General features: G+C 35.9%; 1 protein-coding gene across 3 annotated transcripts in view; it reads left to right on the forward strand.

Annotated features, from left to right (window-relative positions):
- The first annotated feature begins 248 nt into the window (after nt 1–248).
- The window catches only part of LOC106170328 (adenylate cyclase type 9-like), a 37,767-nt gene continuing 16,349 nt past the window's right edge, over nt 249–21,666 (forward strand). The window contains exons 1-2 of one of the 3 annotated variants that reach the window (XM_087008432.1): nt 249–413; nt 5,483–6,979. In XM_087008432.1, coding sequence (XP_086864558.1) covers nt 5,545–6,979 — 1,435 coding nt within the window. In that variant the 5' untranslated portion in view covers nt 249–413; nt 5,483–5,544. Of the gene's footprint in view, nt 442–520; nt 709–5,482; nt 6,980–21,666 lie in introns of those variants that run through there. The other 2 variants (XM_087008431.1, XM_087008433.1) reach the window with 2 other exon arrangements.

Consider the following 21,666-nt stretch of genomic DNA (forward strand, 5'->3'; position numbering starts at 1 on the left):
TTCAATATTGAACTCCAATGTGTGATTTACAAAGTCGCATTATATATTGTTTGTTTTTGATTGTGAGTGTGTTTGTACTTTATCATCCGTTAGCTCTTACGTTAAACCCACTAACCCCCGCTTGTGTGCAATTTGAACTCCATTAAGAACCAAATAGGGGGACTCTAAACTGCGGAAACAATGGTGCTAAAAGCAGATTTGTACAAACTTAATCACATGAAAACGGATCTATGCTCTAGATCGAACCGATCGATACCCATAGACGAGTCTGCCTAACCTACACTGGCGGTCGCTGCTCGTTTAATCGGCGGACATCAGGTTGCTATTTTTAGCCCATGGATGCGAATATAATCTCGGAGTCCTGACTTAAATAGCTGTACATCATTTCTGCATCAGATGCCGGTATATTCAAGGTGTGTTATCAGAGGTCTAGGTGCATTGGTAAGTTGCAGTTTCACAGTAATGAAATCTGCGTGTTTAAGTGTGAAAATGTGGGAGAAGGCTCCATTTCATTCTTCGATTCACTGATAACGTCGGTTTTCTTCATACTAAACTGGGTCACATTTGGATACACAAAACCTCCCGAGTTTTTTTCACCCTCAAGAGGATGATGACTCAAAGCAAAATATGTTGCTCGCAGATTTTACTTTGTAAGAGACTGACGAGTGTATGTCAATATTAAGTGCAGCTACAGGATGTTAATGTGTGGTAAGTTTCAAACTTGAAGTGCAATCCTTTTCTTCAGCCGGTCTCTTTCCCCCTCCGGCACCGCTTCCTTGGTCACCTTTACAGTTGTTAATTTCAGCGCCGCTTCCTGTCTTCTGATCCAAGAAATGCCGTCCGATTTATGGTTAATTTTTTTATTTGTACCATTCGTGTTTGGATAGGATGAACTAGCTTGCCTTTATTTTATTTATTTATTTTTTTTAAAAAATATTTTCACGTGAGATTTCTGACAGGTCATTACTTTTCAAGGTTATGACTTTGAAGTGATATACTAGTGCAAGATTATGAGGTCTGATTTCTAGTCTCAAATAATTGCAATGGGAGAAGACCCCTGGCGTGACTTTCACCTGGATTGCCTAATGACTATTTAATTATATTCATTGCCTGTATTTACTACAAATTGGGGAACCCTTAAAATGTCATTGTATTTTTTTGCAGTGATATTTAACATGCGATGCCTCTGTTTTTCTGCCTTTAATGCTGATGACATATAAAAAGGTCACCCAACCCTGGAAAACAAGTTGTGCTTGATTAATCTCAAATCATTACGCATAATGATTCCTCAATCTTGTATTAATTTATGCTACAGGGTGTCATATTGAGTTCAAAGCAACTTGTGATAGATCTTTCATGAACTGCAGACAATTTTTTCTGGTTTTAATAGAAAAATTTATTTGGTTTTTTTTTTTTTTGCCTATAACTCCCCATAAGGCCACTTAACTATTTTTTGTCTTATTTACTAACAGCCATTATTATGTGTGAAGTCTCAAAGTTACCCAGCACAGGTCTGCTTAATCACATTCAAATGTCTATATCAACTTGACAAGGATGTACATATAGAGATTTGAAAAGGTATGTTTTGGATATGAAACCCTGGGTAAAGAAACTAGGTACATAATTCAGCCTATTCTTTAGTTCTGACCCCCCCCCCCCCAAAAAAAAAAAAAAATAAATAAATAAAATAAAACGGATGGATAAATTAAAAAATACATGCCATTAAGTAAAATTTGATTTCTATGGATGGTTATCTTTAATGATGGAGATGAACCCCTTCAGATTTACCCTTTTGTCTTTTTTTCTGAGCTCATATCAGCTCTCAAGTAAATAACATCTCAAAATGCCATTTCACATCCCATATCCCAAAGAAGCTTAACTTGAGGACTCCTGGCTTCCAGGTTGTTTTTTATTTTAATAAGTCGTATGATTTCTGTATATCCTGGAACAGCCTGTGTGTGTTGCCCCGAGTGGAGGAGATATTTGTGTATTTCCAGTTTCGGCAGAGAGATGCTGACAGTGGCAGTCAGTTCCCTGTAAACTTTGACATGGAGTCCTCCATTAATTAAGGGATCATCACCAAACTGTAATCACTTCAGAGTTAGCCCATGTGTGGCCTCCCTTGAATATCACCAAATTTCGTCTTTAACTCTTTGAGTCAGGCTGGTGACAAACTGTGACAGACAGACAAACAGACAGACCAATGGCGGTGAAAACGTAACTTCCTTGGCGGAGGTAATAACCACCAATTGGCTGGATGTCAGGGTGATGGTAGTCTGCTTTATTCATGTCTCTGAATGTAGATGTGTGAAATGTCAGCTCTTTGTTGGCTACAGACAGTTTAGAAAACATGTAGAATTTGAGGTTGGTCCTCATACTTGATTTTAAGAAACTACTCCAAAATGATGTAGCATCATATATCTCTCATTTCAGAGAACAGAACATATGCAATAGTTAAGATTGAGATCCAGTTTCAGAAATAAGTCGACAAGTCTGTAATAACTGATAAAAAAAAATTGGATATATTCTAAAGGCTACGTAGACAGGTTATTGCACATTGAGGTTGATGGAATCTAGTGCTTAAGAAATATGTCTCTATACATTTGAAATCTGTAATGTATACACACAAAGCTGCGTAAGTACTATACTCGGTACAAATGCACGCACATACACAACATACATAAGCACAGACAAAGAGAAGGTTGAGAGAGAAAATTTAACTCCTACTGATTTAAAGAAACTAACCAGTATAAATCCATATGCAAGCCACTTTGTAGATAGTTATAATATGAAAAGATCAGAAAAGGTCAGCCTTAACTGATGGGTTGATCTGAAAATATTTAAATTGGAAAGCAGTGCTTGCCTTTTACAATTCACACCAACCCAGTACCTGAGATAAACCAGTGAAGTTGAATAGGTTCTGTAAGTACTGCAAACTTGTGTTCTGTTTACATAACCCTGTATGGGCTAATTTCACTTTGGGCAGCACAGGTGTAGCGGACAAGGCAAACAGAGACAAACGCTGACAGTCGATTGCAATACACCTCAGCTGCCATTAAATAGCCTTCCTGATGAGAACTGCTTAACTGACTGCTTGATCAGTTCAACTCCTCACTGCCTCTTGGTGTTTGATTTACAAGGTAGGTTTTATATGGGGAAGGAACAGAGAAAGAAAACAAATGCGCCAAAGTGCTGTTTTTCTTAAGCTCTGTGAGATTGTTTGAATGTTAAGTCTGTGGACTGTTAAATACCGAGTTGAAAAGTTCATTTGAATGAACTGTGCTTCACCTAGACCATGTATAATACATTGAAACTTGGTGCATGCTCATATGTAATTTGATTTCAGCAGCATTGCATAATTTTACTGCCAACTGAAAATTACGATGTGTTAAGTGATTGACATTTTGTCAAAATACATGGAATATAATGTTTCCATTTTTTCTGAAGTCAAAATGTTGTTTTAACCTATTGGTAGATGTTTATATATGTTAGCATAGGCCAGTGAAATGCATAGTCACAAAAACATCCGTTAATGTCATGTTTCATTGAGAAAACTGTACCATTTCTCTCTCTCTCTCTTTCTCTCTCTCTCTCTCTCTCACACACACACACACACAAACCTTATTTTGCCAATTTTAGTGTAGGTGCATTTGTGAAAGCAAACAAGCAAACAATACAAAAGAAAATAATAAGATGCAACTGATACAACCTGCAATATCAAACTTCTCATTCTGCACTAAGCACATACCAGCATTCTATGCAAAATTAATATATATGTACCTGGACATATTCTTCCCCACCAAGTCAACCGTCATTCACAGAGGAAGCAGCATGTTAGATGTGATTTGATTTACACAGGGAGATATGGTTATTTCTTGATATTTTGGAAAATAAAACGATTAAGGATGTTTCCTTAAACAGCGTTTTGTTAGTATTTGTCAAAGGATTTAGAGGGTCAGAGTAGGGGGTTGAGTAGAAATTAAAAAAAAAAAAATTTGAGTGTGACTAAGTAAGATTGCAGATCTACAAATCCTTTAAAGGTGAAATATTGGAATTTGCAAGAATTTTTAGATGATGGTACAATGACTCCATCTTTTTAATGCGGAAAATTGTGAATTTTACAGGTACTTTATTTTTTAAGTCATAAATTCTTAAAATTAAATTTTACATTAATATTGACTGGCCACTGAAAATCAGTCTAAGCACCACAAAAATGCTTCACAGAAGTATATTTTAATGACTCTAAAATCATGTTTCCAAAAATGTGATAATTTTTTTCTCAAATGGAAAGATCAGGTAATTACCATAATCGTGGTCTTTGTAAATATTTTCCAAAATTTTGAATTCCAATACTTTCCTAAAGTCATGCATGGTTTTTTGGTCTGTATAAGTTATGGAAAAGAGTATAATAATGAAATGACTCATCTTGTAGGCAATTTACACTTTCTTATTCTTCTAAAACCATCACGTTCAATCTTTTTTCTTCAAGTAAGCTATGATGCAAACAAAGGTATTAAAATGACTCATACTTTTATTAGTTTGTATCCCATTGGCCAAGTATTTTGAGTAAGTTTGCTTAACAAAAAATGTAGGAAGAAGGTGCCTGGGAAAGGTAATTTTGAATATTTATTGTGGGTGAAAAAGATCTGAAACATGGAGAATACTGTTGGAATTCTGCTTCCAAAGAATCTAAATGAAAGCGATCAGCAGCCAAATGCTTATACTTCTCGTAACTCTGGCATTCTGTGATGTGAAACTTAGTTCGAACTAGTGAAGATTCTAGTTAGGCAAGTAAGGCAGTGTTCATGTTAATTTCAGCTATTATAAAAGGAAAAAATCTTTTAAAAATAAAATTTGTCTGAGATAACTGTTATTAATTCAAGCTATAAAATTTAGAGTTATACTGAGACTGCTGATTGTGTGTTTTAATCTTTTCTGTGTACAATTTTTTCTGTCAGTACTGCATATATAGGCATAATCATAGCATATGAATTATCAATTGTTATCATGTATTAAGAATTCTGTAATATTTGCTACCTTGTGAACAATGCAAGTATCTGTATACATACTAGTATATAGAATGTTGTTATAGAAATTACATAACAGTTTGCTCTATTTGTCAAAACATCCACACTGTGGTGTCCTTTATCCACGTAGAACAAGAAATTTCCAGTGACTGGGAGTGGTGGAGATGGGGTCTCTAACAGTAGACATCTGGATAGATACCTGGACAGTTAACAAGAAAGCTTCTGAATGTTTAGTGAGCATGTGAAGGGTTTCCAGCTCTCTCCTTGACACTTGTTCTTTATCTGTATTTTTTCTTGGGATTCCCCTTGTTTTCTAGTATGTGTTTTTATTAAAAATGTGAAATCAACAAATCTGTGCATTCTGAGCATTTTGATTTGACAAATTCATCATAAGAAAGATGTAATCATTTCAATTGATTGTGTTGAAAATAACACAGATTTTCTTCTATTTACAGGTAATAATGTCCTCCTGTAAAACGCTACAAAGTTGAACGAACATTAGGAAAATACAAACAAAATGGCTGCCAGTGAAGATAAGGACAATAACGGGATGGGGGCCCGCTATGATTCTGGCACAGAAGAGGTTAAATTTGATGTTGAATCACCAGCTCGGAATAGATATAAGGGAACCCTCCTAAGTGAGAGACGTCGTAGTCGTTTTCCAGTACTCTTCGAGCGAGCATCCCATTCTTGGTGGAATCCACGTTTTGACTCAGAAGTTCTGGAGGAGCAGGTTGCAAAAAGCTCGTTTCCACAAACTCGCATTCGGTTCCAGTATGCCTGCTTCTACATCATTGCATCTTGCGCTGCCTGGAGTATCTTCTTTGCAGCTAGAGCTGAAGCAAACTGGGTTCCTTTTGTAGTGGGAACATTATCACTACTCCTAATAACTGTGCTGGTTTTGATCTTCAGCTATACCAGGTATTATCAGCGTTTTTGCCTGCCAGTGTCTATATTTATGTCTCTCCTGCTGGTGGCACTGACTCTGGCCAAATTTCAGAACCCCCAGAATGAAACGAATATGTCCGATGTAGGATCTTTCGCGGGGGTCATTGAAATCTTACTGATGATGTACACGGTGATCCCAATGCCCTTGTTTGTGTGTGTCATCATTGGAGTTTTGTTTTCCATCTTGTACGAAGTTCTGCTCAAGATTGTCACTGGTGACGATGAGGAACTGGATTCAGCTGCGCTGATTGTTGGGAAAGTTCTGCTTCATTTTTGTATCCACATCATTGGACTTCACATCTTTATCATGTCTCAGGTGAGAAAGCGAAGCACTTTTTGGAAAGTAGGCCAATCCATCATGGCGAAGCGAGACCTCGAGATTGAAAAGCAGTTGAAGGAAAAGATGATCAACTCCTTAATGCCAGAGACAATTGCCAAGGAGGTGGTGCAGTCGAGAGTGGATGGTAACTCTGATTTTCAGCGGATAATCTTTCGTCCATTCACTATGCACCAGATGAAGTCTGTCAGCATCCTCTTTGCGGACATAGTGGGTTTTACCAAAATGAGCTCCAACAAAACTGCTGAGAAACTGGTGTCTTTGCTGAATAATCTCTTTGGGCGCTTTGATAAAATCTGCTTCAAGACAGGATGCGAGAAGATTTGCACTCTTGGCGATTGCTACTACTGTGTGTCCGGATGCCCAACGCCGCGTCCTGACCATGCGAAGTGCTGCATAGAGATGGGCTTGGGGATGATCAAAGCCATAAAAGAATTCGACGAGGAACACAACGAGGAAGTGAACATGCGTGTTGGCGTGCACACAGGCAAAGTTTTGTGTGGAGTTGTTGGGACGAGCCGCTTCAAATTTGACGTCATGTCAAATGACGTGGACCTGGCCAATGTCATGGAGTCGACAGGGGAGCCTGGCAGAGTTCATATCTCCGCTGAGACATTGGAATATCTCAAGGACCTGTATGAGGTGACAGAGGGCAAGGAAGAGAAAGGTAAGCAATATGCATGAAAGGATGTGGGTGTAGGAAAGTGAATGGATTAAATACATTATTTTTCACAGATAGCTATTTACTGTACATGTCAATACCACAAAAATGACATGTAATAATACTTGTTTACAAATTAGTTACTGTAAAACATTGGCTCATCAACTAAGTTGGTGTGATATAGAAAAGATTGGGAAGAATAAATGATAGCATGGGGGTTGATTTGACAGAATGAGTCTGATGAAGCACCAGTCTCTTAAAAATGGACTGTGGAAAACTAAAATTTTGCAGCAAAAGGATAAAAGGAGAGTGGACATGAAAATACATATTGCCCTGCATTCTAAACCATTTCATAAAGTTTGAATTCAGATGTAAAAAATTACCTGTATCTATCTATCTGTCTATCTATCTATCTATCTATCTATCTATCTATCTATCTATCTGTGTATAAGCAAAAAATGTAAATATTTTATTTGAAAATGACTCATTTCATACCAAATCACCTGCATGAGAGAAAAACAGGTGGGAACACATCAATAATGTATAATGAGCTGTTAATTTCAGCTCTCTGGTTGACTATATTTAAGTTTTAATTTCACTTTGCTGCCAAAACATTCAACTTAAGAGTTCCTTCATGGAGCTATGGTTCAAAAAAGGTAATTAAAAAAAAAATAAACGCACAAGATTTTTTCTCCACTTTCAACATTTTTCTTCTACTTACCAACCATCTCTCTGTTGAGGTCCAAATTTCAAAATCCAGAAATCCCTTGTAAATTAACATTTTAAATAGGATATATTTTCCTCTGTTTGGCTCAAGCCAATTTCACAGTTACTATTGCATGCATATCTTGCATTTTCACTTTGCATAAAAATGCAATTGTTTGATCACGGGATCATTGTAATCCCATTGCCATTTGTCAATAAAAGCACCTTCGAACACAAGTTCAGACTTTGAAATGAAAAGAAGAAAAATTGATGTATAAATTAAAGAGTACCCTGTATTCTGCTCCCTAGGTGAATATTTACTGTTTATTATTATTATTTTTCCATAATTTTCCAAGAAGCATTGAAATCTTAATTGCAATATTCTTTGGATTTGAAAAACAAATTTAATCTCTTGGAGATTTAGGGTGCTTTCCCAGAGATTTAGATCGATCTAGAGATTAAGATTTAAATCGACCTAACTCCCTGGGGGTTCACGCTAAATTGCAGTCAGCCGAGCGGGCACCATAGTTAATTACCCCCTTACAGCTTTCAGTAGGCGGGACAGACGCTTAAGCCGGCCAAGCTGACAGTAATCTAGTGAGACTCCCCACGGGGATAGATCGATCTAAAAATCTATGGAAATGGGGTGTTATTTTTGCCATGTTGGCAGTAGGTAATAATTATGAAACGGATTAGATACTGGTGTCAAGATGGAGGCAAAATATACCTGCTTATTTCTTTTTAATTATATCATGTACTAACACCTCAACTAGACATTAACTTCTCAGAGGAAGACTTATAAGACAAAGGTGAAACATTTACCTTCCTCTGAGAAGTTAATTTCTAGATGAGGTGTTAGTGCACGCTTTTCTATAGGAAAACTATTGAAGTCTAGGTGTAAATAATGCTTGAAGGTGATAAAACATTCCAAATGAATGAAAGTAAGTTTTCTTTACGTATACGAAAAATTAGAGGAAACATAAGGCCCCTCAGCTATCTGGACATTTTTGTTCACAAAATGTATATGCTTTAATTTTATGTGTATATTGTGTTTTATTGTACCACCAGCGTTAGCGCTGGCGGTACACATGGTTTTAGTCCCGTCCGGTCCGTTCCGCCGGCTCCGCCGGCTCCTGCGGCTCCGCCGGCTCCGCCGGCTCCGCCGCCATGTTACCGTTACCGCTTCTCCTCCTAGACGGTAAGGGCCCCCATACCCATCTCTTGGATTTAGGTCACCTATAATCTCAACTCGTTCCACGTAAAATTTGGGCTTTGTCGGTATTGGGGTCTAGGTGTGGCACTCATTGCAATGCACCCTTGTCCAAAAATGGCAAAATTAAATGCTAATTATCTACCCTACGGAAGGAATTATGGGAAAAATTTCTACAGACGGCTTTCCAAAAGTCATATGTGTAGATTTCAAATATGCCCTTGGATTTGACCTTTGACCTTTATTTCAAGGTCAAACGGGCAAAAATTTTCAAAAAAATGAATTTTTTTACGAAAAAAAAATTATTTGCGCTGTTATTCAGACACCACACAGACTTAACCAATAATATTATTGGAAAATGTTACCCTTCAGGTCATCTTTCATCTGTGTGAATTTGGGGTCAATCGGTGCATTTTCACGGGTGTAGCGGCCATAAGATACCGAAACTGAAAACTGTCTCTAATTCGGGAACCGTTAATGCTAGAGACCCATTCTTTTTTGCATTTTGTAGAGCATGTAAAGCCCAACACTGGAGGTGGTCTCCGTTTTTTTGTATTCCATACGGTTTTCGAGTTACGCTGTATCAAAAAGTACATATTGGTGGTGAAAGCAAAATGTGCAGTACGGTAATGGATAATAAATTTTGAACTCTGGAAAAATAAAACATAAGGCTTGGCAAAGCAGACAACTTGTGGTCAAAAATGACATTATTTCATCAAATTTGAACTTCTGGAACTTCAGAGCACCTCCCATTTCAAGAATTTTTACCAAAATGACCTTTTCTTTATTTTAATTAATTTTTTCTGTAGGAAATTTATGGCACATTAAGGTAACTCCGAAATTATAACATTTAGTCCCTTATATCTCCAAAACTGGCAGAGATAGGTCCATAGTTACTATTGAAGTTGAATAGGAAGTCATATACTGGCAATCTTACTGTGACCTTGAAATTGACCTTTGACCTACTTTTCACCATAAATTGAACTTTGCAAATTTTGCTACCCTTTTATCTCCAAAACTGGCAGAGATAGGTCCATAGTTTCTATTGAACTTGAATATGAAGTCATATACTGGCAATCTAAATGTGACCTTGAAATTGACCTTTGACCTACTTTTCACCATGAACTGAACTTTGGAAATTTTGCTTCCCTTTTATCTCCAAAACTAGCAGAGATAGGTCCATAGTCACTATTGAAGTTGAATAGGAAGTCATATACTGGCAATCTAAATGTGACCTTAAAATTGACCTTTGATCTACTTTTCACCATGAACTGAACTCTGTTAATTTCTTTCTCTTTTAACCTGGCAGAGATAGGTCCATAGTTTCTATTGAAGTTGAATAGGAAGTCATATACTGGCAATCTAAATGTGACCTTGAAATTGACCTTTGACCTACTTTTTATCATGAATTGAACTTTGCAAATTTTGGTTCCCTTTTATCTCCAAAACTGGCAGAGATAGGTCCATAGTTACTATTGAACTTGAATAGGAAGTCATATACTGGCAATCTTTCTGTGACCTTGAAATTGACCTTTGACCTACTTTTCATCATGAACTGAACTTTGCAAATTTTGCTTCCCTTTTATCTCCAAAGTTACGCTGTATCAAAAAGTACATTTTGGTGGTTAAAGCAAAATGTGCTGTACGGTAATGGAAAATAAATTTTGAACTCCGGAAAAATAAAACATAAGGCTTGGCAAAGCAGGCAACTTGTGGTCGAAAATGACATTATTTCATCAAATTTGAACATCTGGAACTTCAGAGCACCTCCCATTTCAAGAATTTTTACCAAAATGACCTTTTCTTTATTTTTATTATTTTTTTCCATAGGAAATTTATGGCACATTATGGTAACTCCAAAATTATAACATTTAGTCCCTTATATCTCCAAAACTGGCAGAGATAAGTCCATAGTTACTATTGAAGTTGAATAGGAAGTCATGTACTGGCAATCTTACTGTGACCTTGAAATTGACCTTTGACCTACTTTTCACCATGAACTGAACTTTGCAAATTTTGCCTTCCTTTTATCTCCAAAACTGGCAGAGATAGGTCCATACTTTCTATTGAACTTGAATATGAAGTCATATACTGGCAACCTTACTGTGACTTTGAAATTGACCTTTGACCTACTTTTCACCATGAACTGAACTTTGCAAATTTTGCTTCCCTTTTATCTCCAAAACTGACAGAGATAGGTCCATAGTTACTATTGAAGTTGAATAGGAAGTCACATACTGGCAATCTAAATGTGACTCTAAAATTGACCTTTGGCCTACTTTTCACCATGAACTGAACTTTGCAAATTTTGCTTCCCTTTTATCTCCAATGTTACGCTGTATCAAAAAGTACATATTGGTGGTTAAAGCAAAATGTGCAGTACAGTAATGGATAATAAATTTTGAACTCCGGAATAAGGCTTGGCAAAGCAGACAACTTGTGGTCAAAAATGACATTATTTCATCAAATTAGAACATCTGGAACTTCAGAGCACCTCCCATTTCAAGAATTTTGACCAAAATGACCTTTTCTTTATTTTTATTAATTTTTTCCGTAGGAAATTTATGGCACATTATGGTAACTCCAAAATTATAACATTTAGTCCCTTATATCTCCAAAACTGGCAGAGATAGGTCCATAGTTACTATTGAAGTTGAATAGGAAGTCATATACTGGCAATCTAAATGTGACTTTGAAATTGACCTTTGACCTACTTTTCACCATGAGTTGAACTTTGCAAATTTTGGTTCCCTTTTATCTCCAAAACTGGCAGAGATAGGTCCATAGTTACTTTTGAACTTGAATAGGAAGTCATATACTGGCAATCTAAATGTGACCTTGAAATTGACCTTTGACCTACTTTTTATCATGAATTGAACTTTGCAAATTTTGGTTCCCTTTTATTTCCAAAACTGGCAGAGATAGGTCCATAGTTACTATTGAACTTGAATAGGAAGTCATATACTGGCAATCTAAGTGTGACCTTGAAATTGACCTTTGACCTACTTATAATCATGAACTGAACTCTGCTAATTTCTTTCTCTTTTAACTCCAAACCTGGCAGAGATAGGTCCATAGTTACTATTGAAGTTGAATAGGAAGTCATATACTGGCAATTTACTGTGACCTTGAAATTGACCTTTGACCTACCTTACGATGAACTTAATTTTGATTGTACCATTTTAAGTTATATATATTTTTTGCGTATTTTGAAAATTCTTGTTGATTGCATTTTTATAGCTTGTCAAGCATAAGACTGGTGGCTGTGTCTCTTATTTTGTGTATGTGGGGGTCTATACGAATGCGCTTGCTCCAGCTGGTGGTACAATATTCGGAGGCGGTATCGCCTCTCTGATCCTCTAGTTGAAAATTGTTTTTTTTTGAACCAGGTTCTTTGTGCACAAATTCATAAAAGGGAAAATACCTCTTGAGACACACTATTTATAACTAGTGATATGAGATATTCTTGTATTACCTGGTCACATTTTTAGGTACCAAAGTTTCAGATATGACAGAAAACCCCCATTTGGATAGTTCAAAGCAAAAAAGTTTTAAGTAAAAAATTCCCATGAGTCTGTACAAAGAGAAGAGTTATCATTCACTGTTAATAGATAGCTGATTACATTAGTCTTTGGGATATGCACCCATGAATTTTAATGTAGATTGTTGTCTGGGCTTATCTGTGTAGTGCACAATCCTCAGTAATAAAACTTGAGATTTTGCAGTCTTTGCCATTTAAATCCTTTCCAGCCTCACTGGTCAGTTAGACCAGTGCACTTTGAAAACTGTACGTACAAACCCAAAGATGAAATCTGCAGATAACGGAATAATGATCTAAAACAACTGGTGAAATGTCCACTCGTTCAATTAAACAAATAACTTTAAAAATCCAATGTGATTTCCTGGTCAGGGGTTAAATCTAGTACAGTAGTCAGTTGCCAAGGTTCGATGGCCAAGGTTTGAGACTGGTTTTTGGTGCATGACTTGGTGGTTGATATCAAAAAGATCTAAGGGAAATGTCAAGTACTTTGCGATTGAACTCTGAGGAAATGGCCACGATGTTTCTGCGAAGGTTAAAAGGCAAATGATAGTAAATAGGTGCAAGGTTATGGAAAGGTCTGAAGGGATCAACAGATAACAAGGTGCATTGAGGTTGTAAAGTTGGAAAAGTGCAGTGGACAATTTATCTTTGTCTATTTTCTGAAATAAGACTGGACTTGGTTTGCTCCTTTGCTCTGTGTGTGCTTGTTTTTTTTTTCTCTTGAGGGGGATTGAAGATTGCTCATTTTAAGGTATATTTGTTAGGGATGATAATGGAAAAATATTATGTGATTAGGAAGAATTTATCCACAATGAAATTATGAATTAAAAATAGCCCAAAGGGAATAAGTGAATTTAGTGAAAAAAGTAAAAATAAAACAGGCACATCTGCACACAAATTTAATTTCAATAAGGTATTGCCGAGATAAAATTGTCCCAAATGGATGTATTATGTGCCTAATGAAAGATAGATGTTCGAGCAGATTGTGTGCTTGTATTCTGTTGCGTTTGGCATAATTTATATATTTAAACTTCATCAGAAGATGAGTTTTGAAGGTCGTCAGGCACATAGTTGAGCTTATTCATTTATGTACTATACAGATGTATCTTTTTAAAATATTTCTGTTTCTCTCTGTTTCTCTGTTGCTTTTTATGGACCTGTTGTCTGTCAATCAATAGAGGATAACTATAATTGTCATGACGTTGATTATCCTCGAGTCGCATGTCACATTAAATTTCCATTAACAGACATAATAAGCACAGAAATATATCTAAAAATTGGTGTATGCTTCACTGGAAAAGTGGCCTGTGTAATAAGGGGTCAGAGGAGTGGCAAAGATCTTTCAGGGGCCAGATATAATATGTGCACTAAGGAGTAATCAAGATGTTTGTGCTCTGGAATGCTATCCAAATTACCTTAACCAGGTTATAATTCCTTATTTCTGAGCAATTAACTTCTGTTTGCATTCAGTGCCAATAGATCTGCAAGCTGTACCTTTTGCTTAGTTAGGTCTGTGACTCCTCCATTTACGATGGAATTGAGATTTTTAAAAACAAATTTTTAAGGATATTTTTACAGACTGATGGTAGATCTTTAATACTGGAGATTAAATCTGGAATTTTGAAACAGATTCAATCGTTGTTATCAAAAGCACAAATAGCATAAAAATGGGGTTGTAATAGCATAGTAGCACTCTAGTTGAACCTGCCTCACACTCTTTCACACACACACACACACACACACACACACACACGGTTATATGTTATATCTGTACTATGTAACACTGCTGCATAAAGTGATATAAACATACATAACAACGATAATATGCATACACATACACTAAACATGCATAAATGTATAATTACAACATAGTAAAATTTACATACATGCGGCCTGTATTGATTATGCCAGTGAGATCAACCGAGTATCCTAGATGGTCCGGTCAATCTCTGCCCCAGTGTTTAAGAAACAAGATGAAGGCTGACTTAATGCCCATTGATTTTTGTATCAAGGGTTTTCATCTTCAGTGGCCGACTCTTAAGTGTGTGCAGTGTTTTGTGATCAATGATAGGATAGCAGAGGTTTTCTCTTAATGAGGTTCCAGGAATGAAATCAGAGGCTGAAGTGATGAAGTTCAACAGAGTTAAGAGTTTGACTTTTTTTGACTTAAAAAAGAAAAAAACAGACAAGCAAACAAACAAAAACAGATGTTTTTGCAGGTGGGAAGCCCTCTTTAAGGAAAGGAAACAAAAACAAAATGTGCAATCTTTTAAGATACTGGTATAAAAATACATTTTACTATTTATTAACTAAAACCTGATATTATTAGAATTGGAGAAATGGACAATTTTTTCATGAGTTAACATACATTAAAAAAAAAGATTAATTGATAAAAACAACATTTTAAGTGGCCAAACACATATGCTTTCATAGAAATGATTATAAACAATTTCTGAAATGAACTATACATCAGTGATATGAACTGCAGTCAAGTGGTCAGAAATAATTATTGAATGGATTTTTTTCTCTCTTAGACGTGTCGTACTTGGGGGAATATTTCAATATTTGATTTTGAAAATGACAGCAGATGGTTGTTTTAAGACTCAGAGATTAAAATCATTGTTCGCTCATTATATTTCCAAACTGATACTTGTTTATGATAATGTAGAAAAATGAGACAAAGGGAGGCATCCTCATGTTTATCTCCATCTTGGAACATTTGATCCTATTTTTCTGCTTATCAGTGTTGTCATCTTATGCGAACAACATCCATAATGCATGCGTAGCACCCAATGTCTCAATTGCAGTCAGTTGAAAGTTGAGACTTGACTGCTGGCTTTGGGTTCATTGCCCTTTTTTGTCATTTTGAAACACGAGAGTGTGAGAAACTGGAAATATCTAGGCCAGAATAGGTGAAAAAATTAGGAATAATTTAAAAAAAAGTGCAACCAAACACACACAAAGTTTAAACTTGAGTCAAACTCTGCGTAAGTTCAGAGGCGATAAGAGGACAAAAACGATAGGAGATTTAAAAATGAAAAAAGCTACATCATAAAGTTAAACAAGTCTAATCCAGTGAATTGAAGATTTTTTTTTTTTTTTTGATGATTCGAAGACAAAAATTTTTTTATTTGAAAATGTTGTCTCATAGAGGTAATTTTTACACTCAGTGCCCTTTAATAAAGGACGTTCAGGGTTAATCTCTCTTTATTATGCTCCTGTGCCTGGAGAAGGATATTAATGATAAGACTAGGGATGGAAGATAAATCGGAAGTTCCATTTTCCCTGAGAGAGGTGCATTGGGGATGACCTTTTGTAGCTAATTAAGGTGTTATCTAACAGTACCACTTTCATCCTGTAGATATGGAAATTCTAAAGATAGCAGTATAAAATCTGCATTGAACTGTGCGAATTTGATGGCATGTGTTTCGATGGGATAAGACCTGTCTTGTCTGGCAATTGAATAGATAGAAAAGCAATAAAGTTCAAATAAAACCTATAATACTCTAATAAAATGACTGGCTTAATGAATTTGCAAATCTTGGCAATCTTCCAAAAGCAGTCCTGTTTAATTTCATCCAGATATAGCACTGGAATTCACAGTTTAATTAGTTGTCTGTTTGTAAGAGAACACATTTTAAACAGAGTTAATTGTTAATTGCAAAACAAAATACTGTGATCGAGTAGTTTGCAATATTTTTCAACAATTTGGGAGTGATTTTGCTTGGCCAGCTGGTAAAAACTGTAGACGCCATAGTGGGCTCACTCTTAGGAAGAAAATCTGCAAATAGCTGCACAATTTATTGTCAAACTAAGTATTGAACAAGATCAAAGACAAAGACAGAAAGACATTTTACACTTTATTTTATCCAAGCCAAATAGGGATTATTATTATTATTATTATTATTATTATTATTATTGTTATTATTATTATTATGCTAATTTTAGCCCATGGACTCTGATTTGCACAAGCTCAAATATGTAGACAACTGCCAAGATGTAATTTAGATATATATATCCACCAGGCGACAAGGTGTACCTGATTAACATGATTGTGAAGCATGCATAGATGTCACATACGCCTTGGTGGTGGGGGCTACATCTCACTCGTACCGTGACCAAGTAGAGAATTAGAAAAAAAAAAACAGACCCAAATATGGCGGAATTTACATTTATATGCGACATGTATGTTTGTTAATGCACAGTGTTTGAGTCTTGTGCTCTCATTGTCCACAATAGTGTAATTTTTGATAAGTTTGTTGGAGGTGTGTGTGTGTGTGTGTGTGTGTGTGTGTGAGACCCGCACGAAAATGCAGCAGTATCGAAGTAGCAAAAAAGCATTAACGCAGAAGTGGTGTGGAGCATATTTGCAGTAGAAATGCAGCATATCCTACTGCAATTCTACTCTAAAAAGTACATAGGTTTGTACAGAGAGGAGCAATAATGTAGTAGATTAGCAGCATGATAGCAGCATGTCTCAAATATGCTAATTAGCTCCCAAATCGAAGCAGATTTGAAGCATGTTTGCAGTATGATTGTAGTAGTCTACTGCGGTTTGCAGTATGATTGCAGTAGTCTACTGCGCTGTAGTATCTACTGCATTGTCTTGCGGGGGGGGGGGGGGGGGGGGGGGGGGAGAGAGAGAGAGAGGATATATAAATAGACTTGTGGATGTGATATTTTATGTTTTTTGTAGTACACAATTACTTCCAATTTATTCAATTTCTCATCAAGACTTTAATTATAATTAGAATATTGTATTTTGATTTAATAACAGCTTCAAATAATGTGCTTAAAAACATGCTGGTCCCAATAATACCAAGAGAGTTGGGTTGTAATTACATACATTTCATTTCTGAAGGATAATATATTAACTTGGGGTATGTTTTTAATTACACTTTCAATGCGCTGATGAATTGTGATTAGATTTGTTGGATAATTTGCCAGAATAGGGAGAGTGCTAGAGGGACTCGGCGATGAAGAATTAGCAGGGAGCATTTTGTTTTGCTGATTTTGTCTACCCTGAAAAAGAGTCGTGCCGATGTTATTGATAAGCTTTACCTGAATTGCATTTTTAAATGTCACTAAACAAAGAAATACCCGGATAAGAAAAAATTGTAAGGATAGGTCTGCAAAGTTGAAGTGCTCACCATTTTAAACAAATGTGTCACCTGGACCATGTTAAATGAGATGCTTTAGTTAATGAATGTGAAAGCTAGCTTCTGTCTGAAATCAAGAATCCTTATTGCCATAAGACATTGGAAGCTTTACAGGTGCAGATGTTTAAATATTGGGAAAGGAAACCTTAATTCTAGTTTATCCATCAGTTTTTGTGTGAATTAGACTGAATAATTGCGAAAAGTGTGTCAGGTAAAAAGTATGGCATTGCATTTATAATTAAAGTAAAAATAACAGCGCATCATTCTGTCACTTGTGTCCAAATTTAAAAAAAATACAAGGAAGGAATAGTTCATATTTGATTTTTTAAAACTGTACATTTATGTTAGGGATTGGCAAAATGCAATATTGAAGTGATTATCTTTTGCCTGCTGTACTTTTTTGGTTATTTTTATCGTTCATTCATTAGGAAGGCTGTCAAAGAGATTCTTGAGGTAAGCAGATGAGTAAAGCTGTCGGTCGTATGACTTATCCATTCTTAAGATAGCCAGTTTAAAGGGCTTAATTGGATGTTTCATCTTAATTAGTCCATCAGATTTAAAACTCTAAATCAATTTGTGGGGTTGTTCTTAAAAAAACATTTTCATTTATAAGGAAGTCTTATTTATTTCTCCATTTCTCATTCTCTATAATGAGATTTGATGTTTTGGATAGCGGTAGGGGATCATGTAATAAGATTCAACAATATAATTTATTTCCATCAGAAGTCATATTTTACTTTCCTGTACTTGATTTATGGTCATTAGTCAAACCTTTTCCAATCATTGAGGAAAAATATATTTTCCCATAAGTACAGAAGAACTTTGAAGTAGACAGACCATTAGAAAAAAACGAGCCAAAAAATTTGTTGCCTTACTTTTGGGGTTTGAATTTCCATATTTGGGGGCTTTGTCTCCCTAACTCCCATATCTTATTTGATTCACTGCCCTGTGGCGTTTCAGAGCACTTGTGGTAACTTGCCTCTTCCCAGCAAGCAATTTCCATTACCATGGAAATAGCACAGTCATCCTGTTAGGTAAATATGAGCTTTAATTAGACATCAGACCCCCAGAAACTCAGGGTAAATGTGATGAAAAAAAAAAATTAAATCCATAAATGCATATTAGTACTCAATCAAATTCAATGTAAGTAGGCTGAAAACATATCACTTTGTAAAACTTAAATAAAATTGAAAAAGGTATTTCAATGAAATGGGTTGAAACCTTTTGATAAAGCCAGTTTTGCATGGAGTGGTGCAGGATTCTGGAAAATCTTATGTGTGGAATATCATGAAAGTAGGATTTTCAGATTTATTGATAATGATTTCTCAATAATTGGCAGCTTAAAGGTAATTAGTGCAGCGTGAAAGCCTTTCAGAATGACCACAGTATGTACTAGTATCTACTTCCAATTAGTATAGGTATCAACATTTTAAATAAGATTGATGGGGTTATGAACTTATTAACGTCATTAATTAAGTCATTAAAGACATTGTGACATGTTTTCACCCGCCCTTTTTTTACCCCGTGATGAACAGACACAAACAATACTTGTCGCTAGTTGGGTCCCTCTTCACTTTCAGTACAGACTGTACCTTAAAAAAATGAAGTAATTTTTTAAAGTAAACATCTTAATATTGAAATGGTGTTTACCTCCAATATTTCGATGTCTAGCAGGACATTTTCATCAGGGAATGAGGCTATTTCAATATTAAGCTGTTGACTGAAGAAAAATTACTTCATTCTTATAACATAACACAGCTGATGAAATTCTTCTCTGAGACTATAACTTGTTTATGATCTTGGATCAGTATATACATGTACCTTTGCCACTGAGTAGGTGCTCCTCATTGTATAGTTTCAGGTACATTAATGGGAGATAGGTATGCAAATCTTAGAGTACTGTTGGAATAACAAGCCTGGGATATCAATTCAAGATGAAGGAACTGGCTGCAATCAATACTATGTCTGATACATTAATTATCACTGATGGTCTAAGCTTCATTGCCTCTCTGGGATGATAAATAGCTCTGCTGGGGAGACCTTCCAACCATTTTCTATGAAGGTGTGTGTGTGTGTGTGTGTGTGTGTGTGTGTGCGTGTGTATCTGTATCCAGTTATTCACAAATAACAGAGACCCATTTGCCTGCCTGCCCACAAGCCTACAATTTTCTTGACATAGGAATGTTTAAATATTGGAAAAGGAGACCTTATTTCCAGTAAACATAATGAAAGAAGGGCTTCACTTTTTCTGTTTCACTTGGAACATCTGGACAAATGACTTACATATATGCTTTGTTTGCTACATACTTGCCTTGTTGGGGGTATGGCCAATGTGTGGGTATGGAAATATGAAGAATAGTTTTATTTGTTTCGCCAGTGAGAATGTAAACTTTGCAGTGTACTCTAATGCTAATATTCTATAAAACAGTATTTTTCAAAATCAGTTGTATGTGGTTCTTGTGCCATTGGGTCATTCAGAAAAAAGATGGTCATATTTGATATGAAATAAATCTGATTTCTCCTGTGTTCTGATGTCACCCAAATGCACTATTTATTATTTTTATTTTTTACAAAATTTCCTTTGGGGTAGGACCCCTTACCCACCAAACACTGCATGTGTCTGTCTTTGTGAGAGTTTTTGTAGGCATGCCTTTGTCAAATTGCGTGTTTGCCTGTGAACGTTCATGTTAAAATGTGTGTGTGTGCATGGATGCATGAAAGAGAGAGAGAGAAAAAGAGTGAGAGTTATGGAGAGAAAGATAGAGAGAGAAGGATTATGCTATTTCCTGTCTATACTGTACATGAAAACCACATTTCCAAGATCCTGCACCCTGCTGATCATAACTGCTTTCCACTTAGTAGCAGTGTGTGTATGCTATATTTTTAGAATGTCTGTATAGTAAAAAAGACAGTGGGTGTGTTAATCTATAAATATAGTGTAACCAAATACATGTAGTAGACTGTTAGGATATGTTCACAATGAATCTATCGTATTATTGACTGCACACTAAGACCCCATTCCCATAGATATTTAGATCGATCTATCCTCCCTGGGGAGTCTCACTAGATTGGTGTCAGCTTAACAGGCTTAAATGTCTGTCCCGCCTACTAAAAGCTGTAAGGGGGTAATTAACTATGGTGTGCGCTCGGCAGACTGCAATTTAGCGTGAACTCTCAGGGAGTTAGGTCGATCTAAATCTAAATCTCTGGGAATGCACTCTTACTCTATGGGGACTATCACTGAATACAATCAGATTAACATAGTACCCCGTCTCCCTTAAGCTTGTTTCCAATGTACTCATATAATCAACAATTTTTCTGTATTCTACTCAGTGCCAGGAAAAAACGTGTTTTATTGTTAATCTGATTGCATTCAGCAAGAGTCCTGTTGTAGCTTGTATGATAGTGTAGGTTGTATGTGAATGAATCCTTAATCTATAGAGAGCACACTACTTACTTGGTCCTCCACTTAATATGTGATTACGAGTATAAATATTGAGAGAGAAAACTGATTTCTGTTCCTTCTCAATACTTGACTTTTGTCTTTACTAATATCTGTCTAGTATGTGCTAAAAATGGCTAATATGCTGCAGTTGAAATACCTTTGTGTCTGTGTTTGTGTGTGTGTGTATGTGTGTGTTTATTGGATCAGACAGGAGTTCTGCATACATTATCATGTTGGTCTTGTGTCATTTACAAATTGGTTTTTAACAATGCAAAGCCCTGTGTTATGTATCACTGTCTTAGTCTTTCTTTCAGATCATTTGATTTTTCTTGGTAAAATTATGTTATTGAAGTAACAGCAGCCTTTTGGTCTCCCATTTCAGCAAAATCAATACTACTAAGAAATATTTTTTGTGTCCTTACAAGTGCTGAATGAGAAAAAGCCAATTATGCTTTATTAATGAAAATGGCTCTTATTCAGTCATTTTTCTATTTGAAATACAAAAATCAATCTTTTTTATAATTAAATTGGAAGACTCTTTCTTCTAAATATTATCATGTGTGATAACCTTGAACTCTTAAAAGCTATAGCTCTTTACAGTAGGTCTCCAAGTTGATGGCAATATGGATCACT

Source organism: Lingula anatina, chromosome 3 (assembly GCF_051362555.1).
Source record: "Lingula anatina isolate TDL-2025a chromosome 3, LinAna3.0, whole genome shotgun sequence".
In the NCBI taxonomy this organism is placed as follows: domain Eukaryota; kingdom Metazoa; phylum Brachiopoda; class Lingulata; order Lingulida; family Lingulidae; genus Lingula; species Lingula anatina.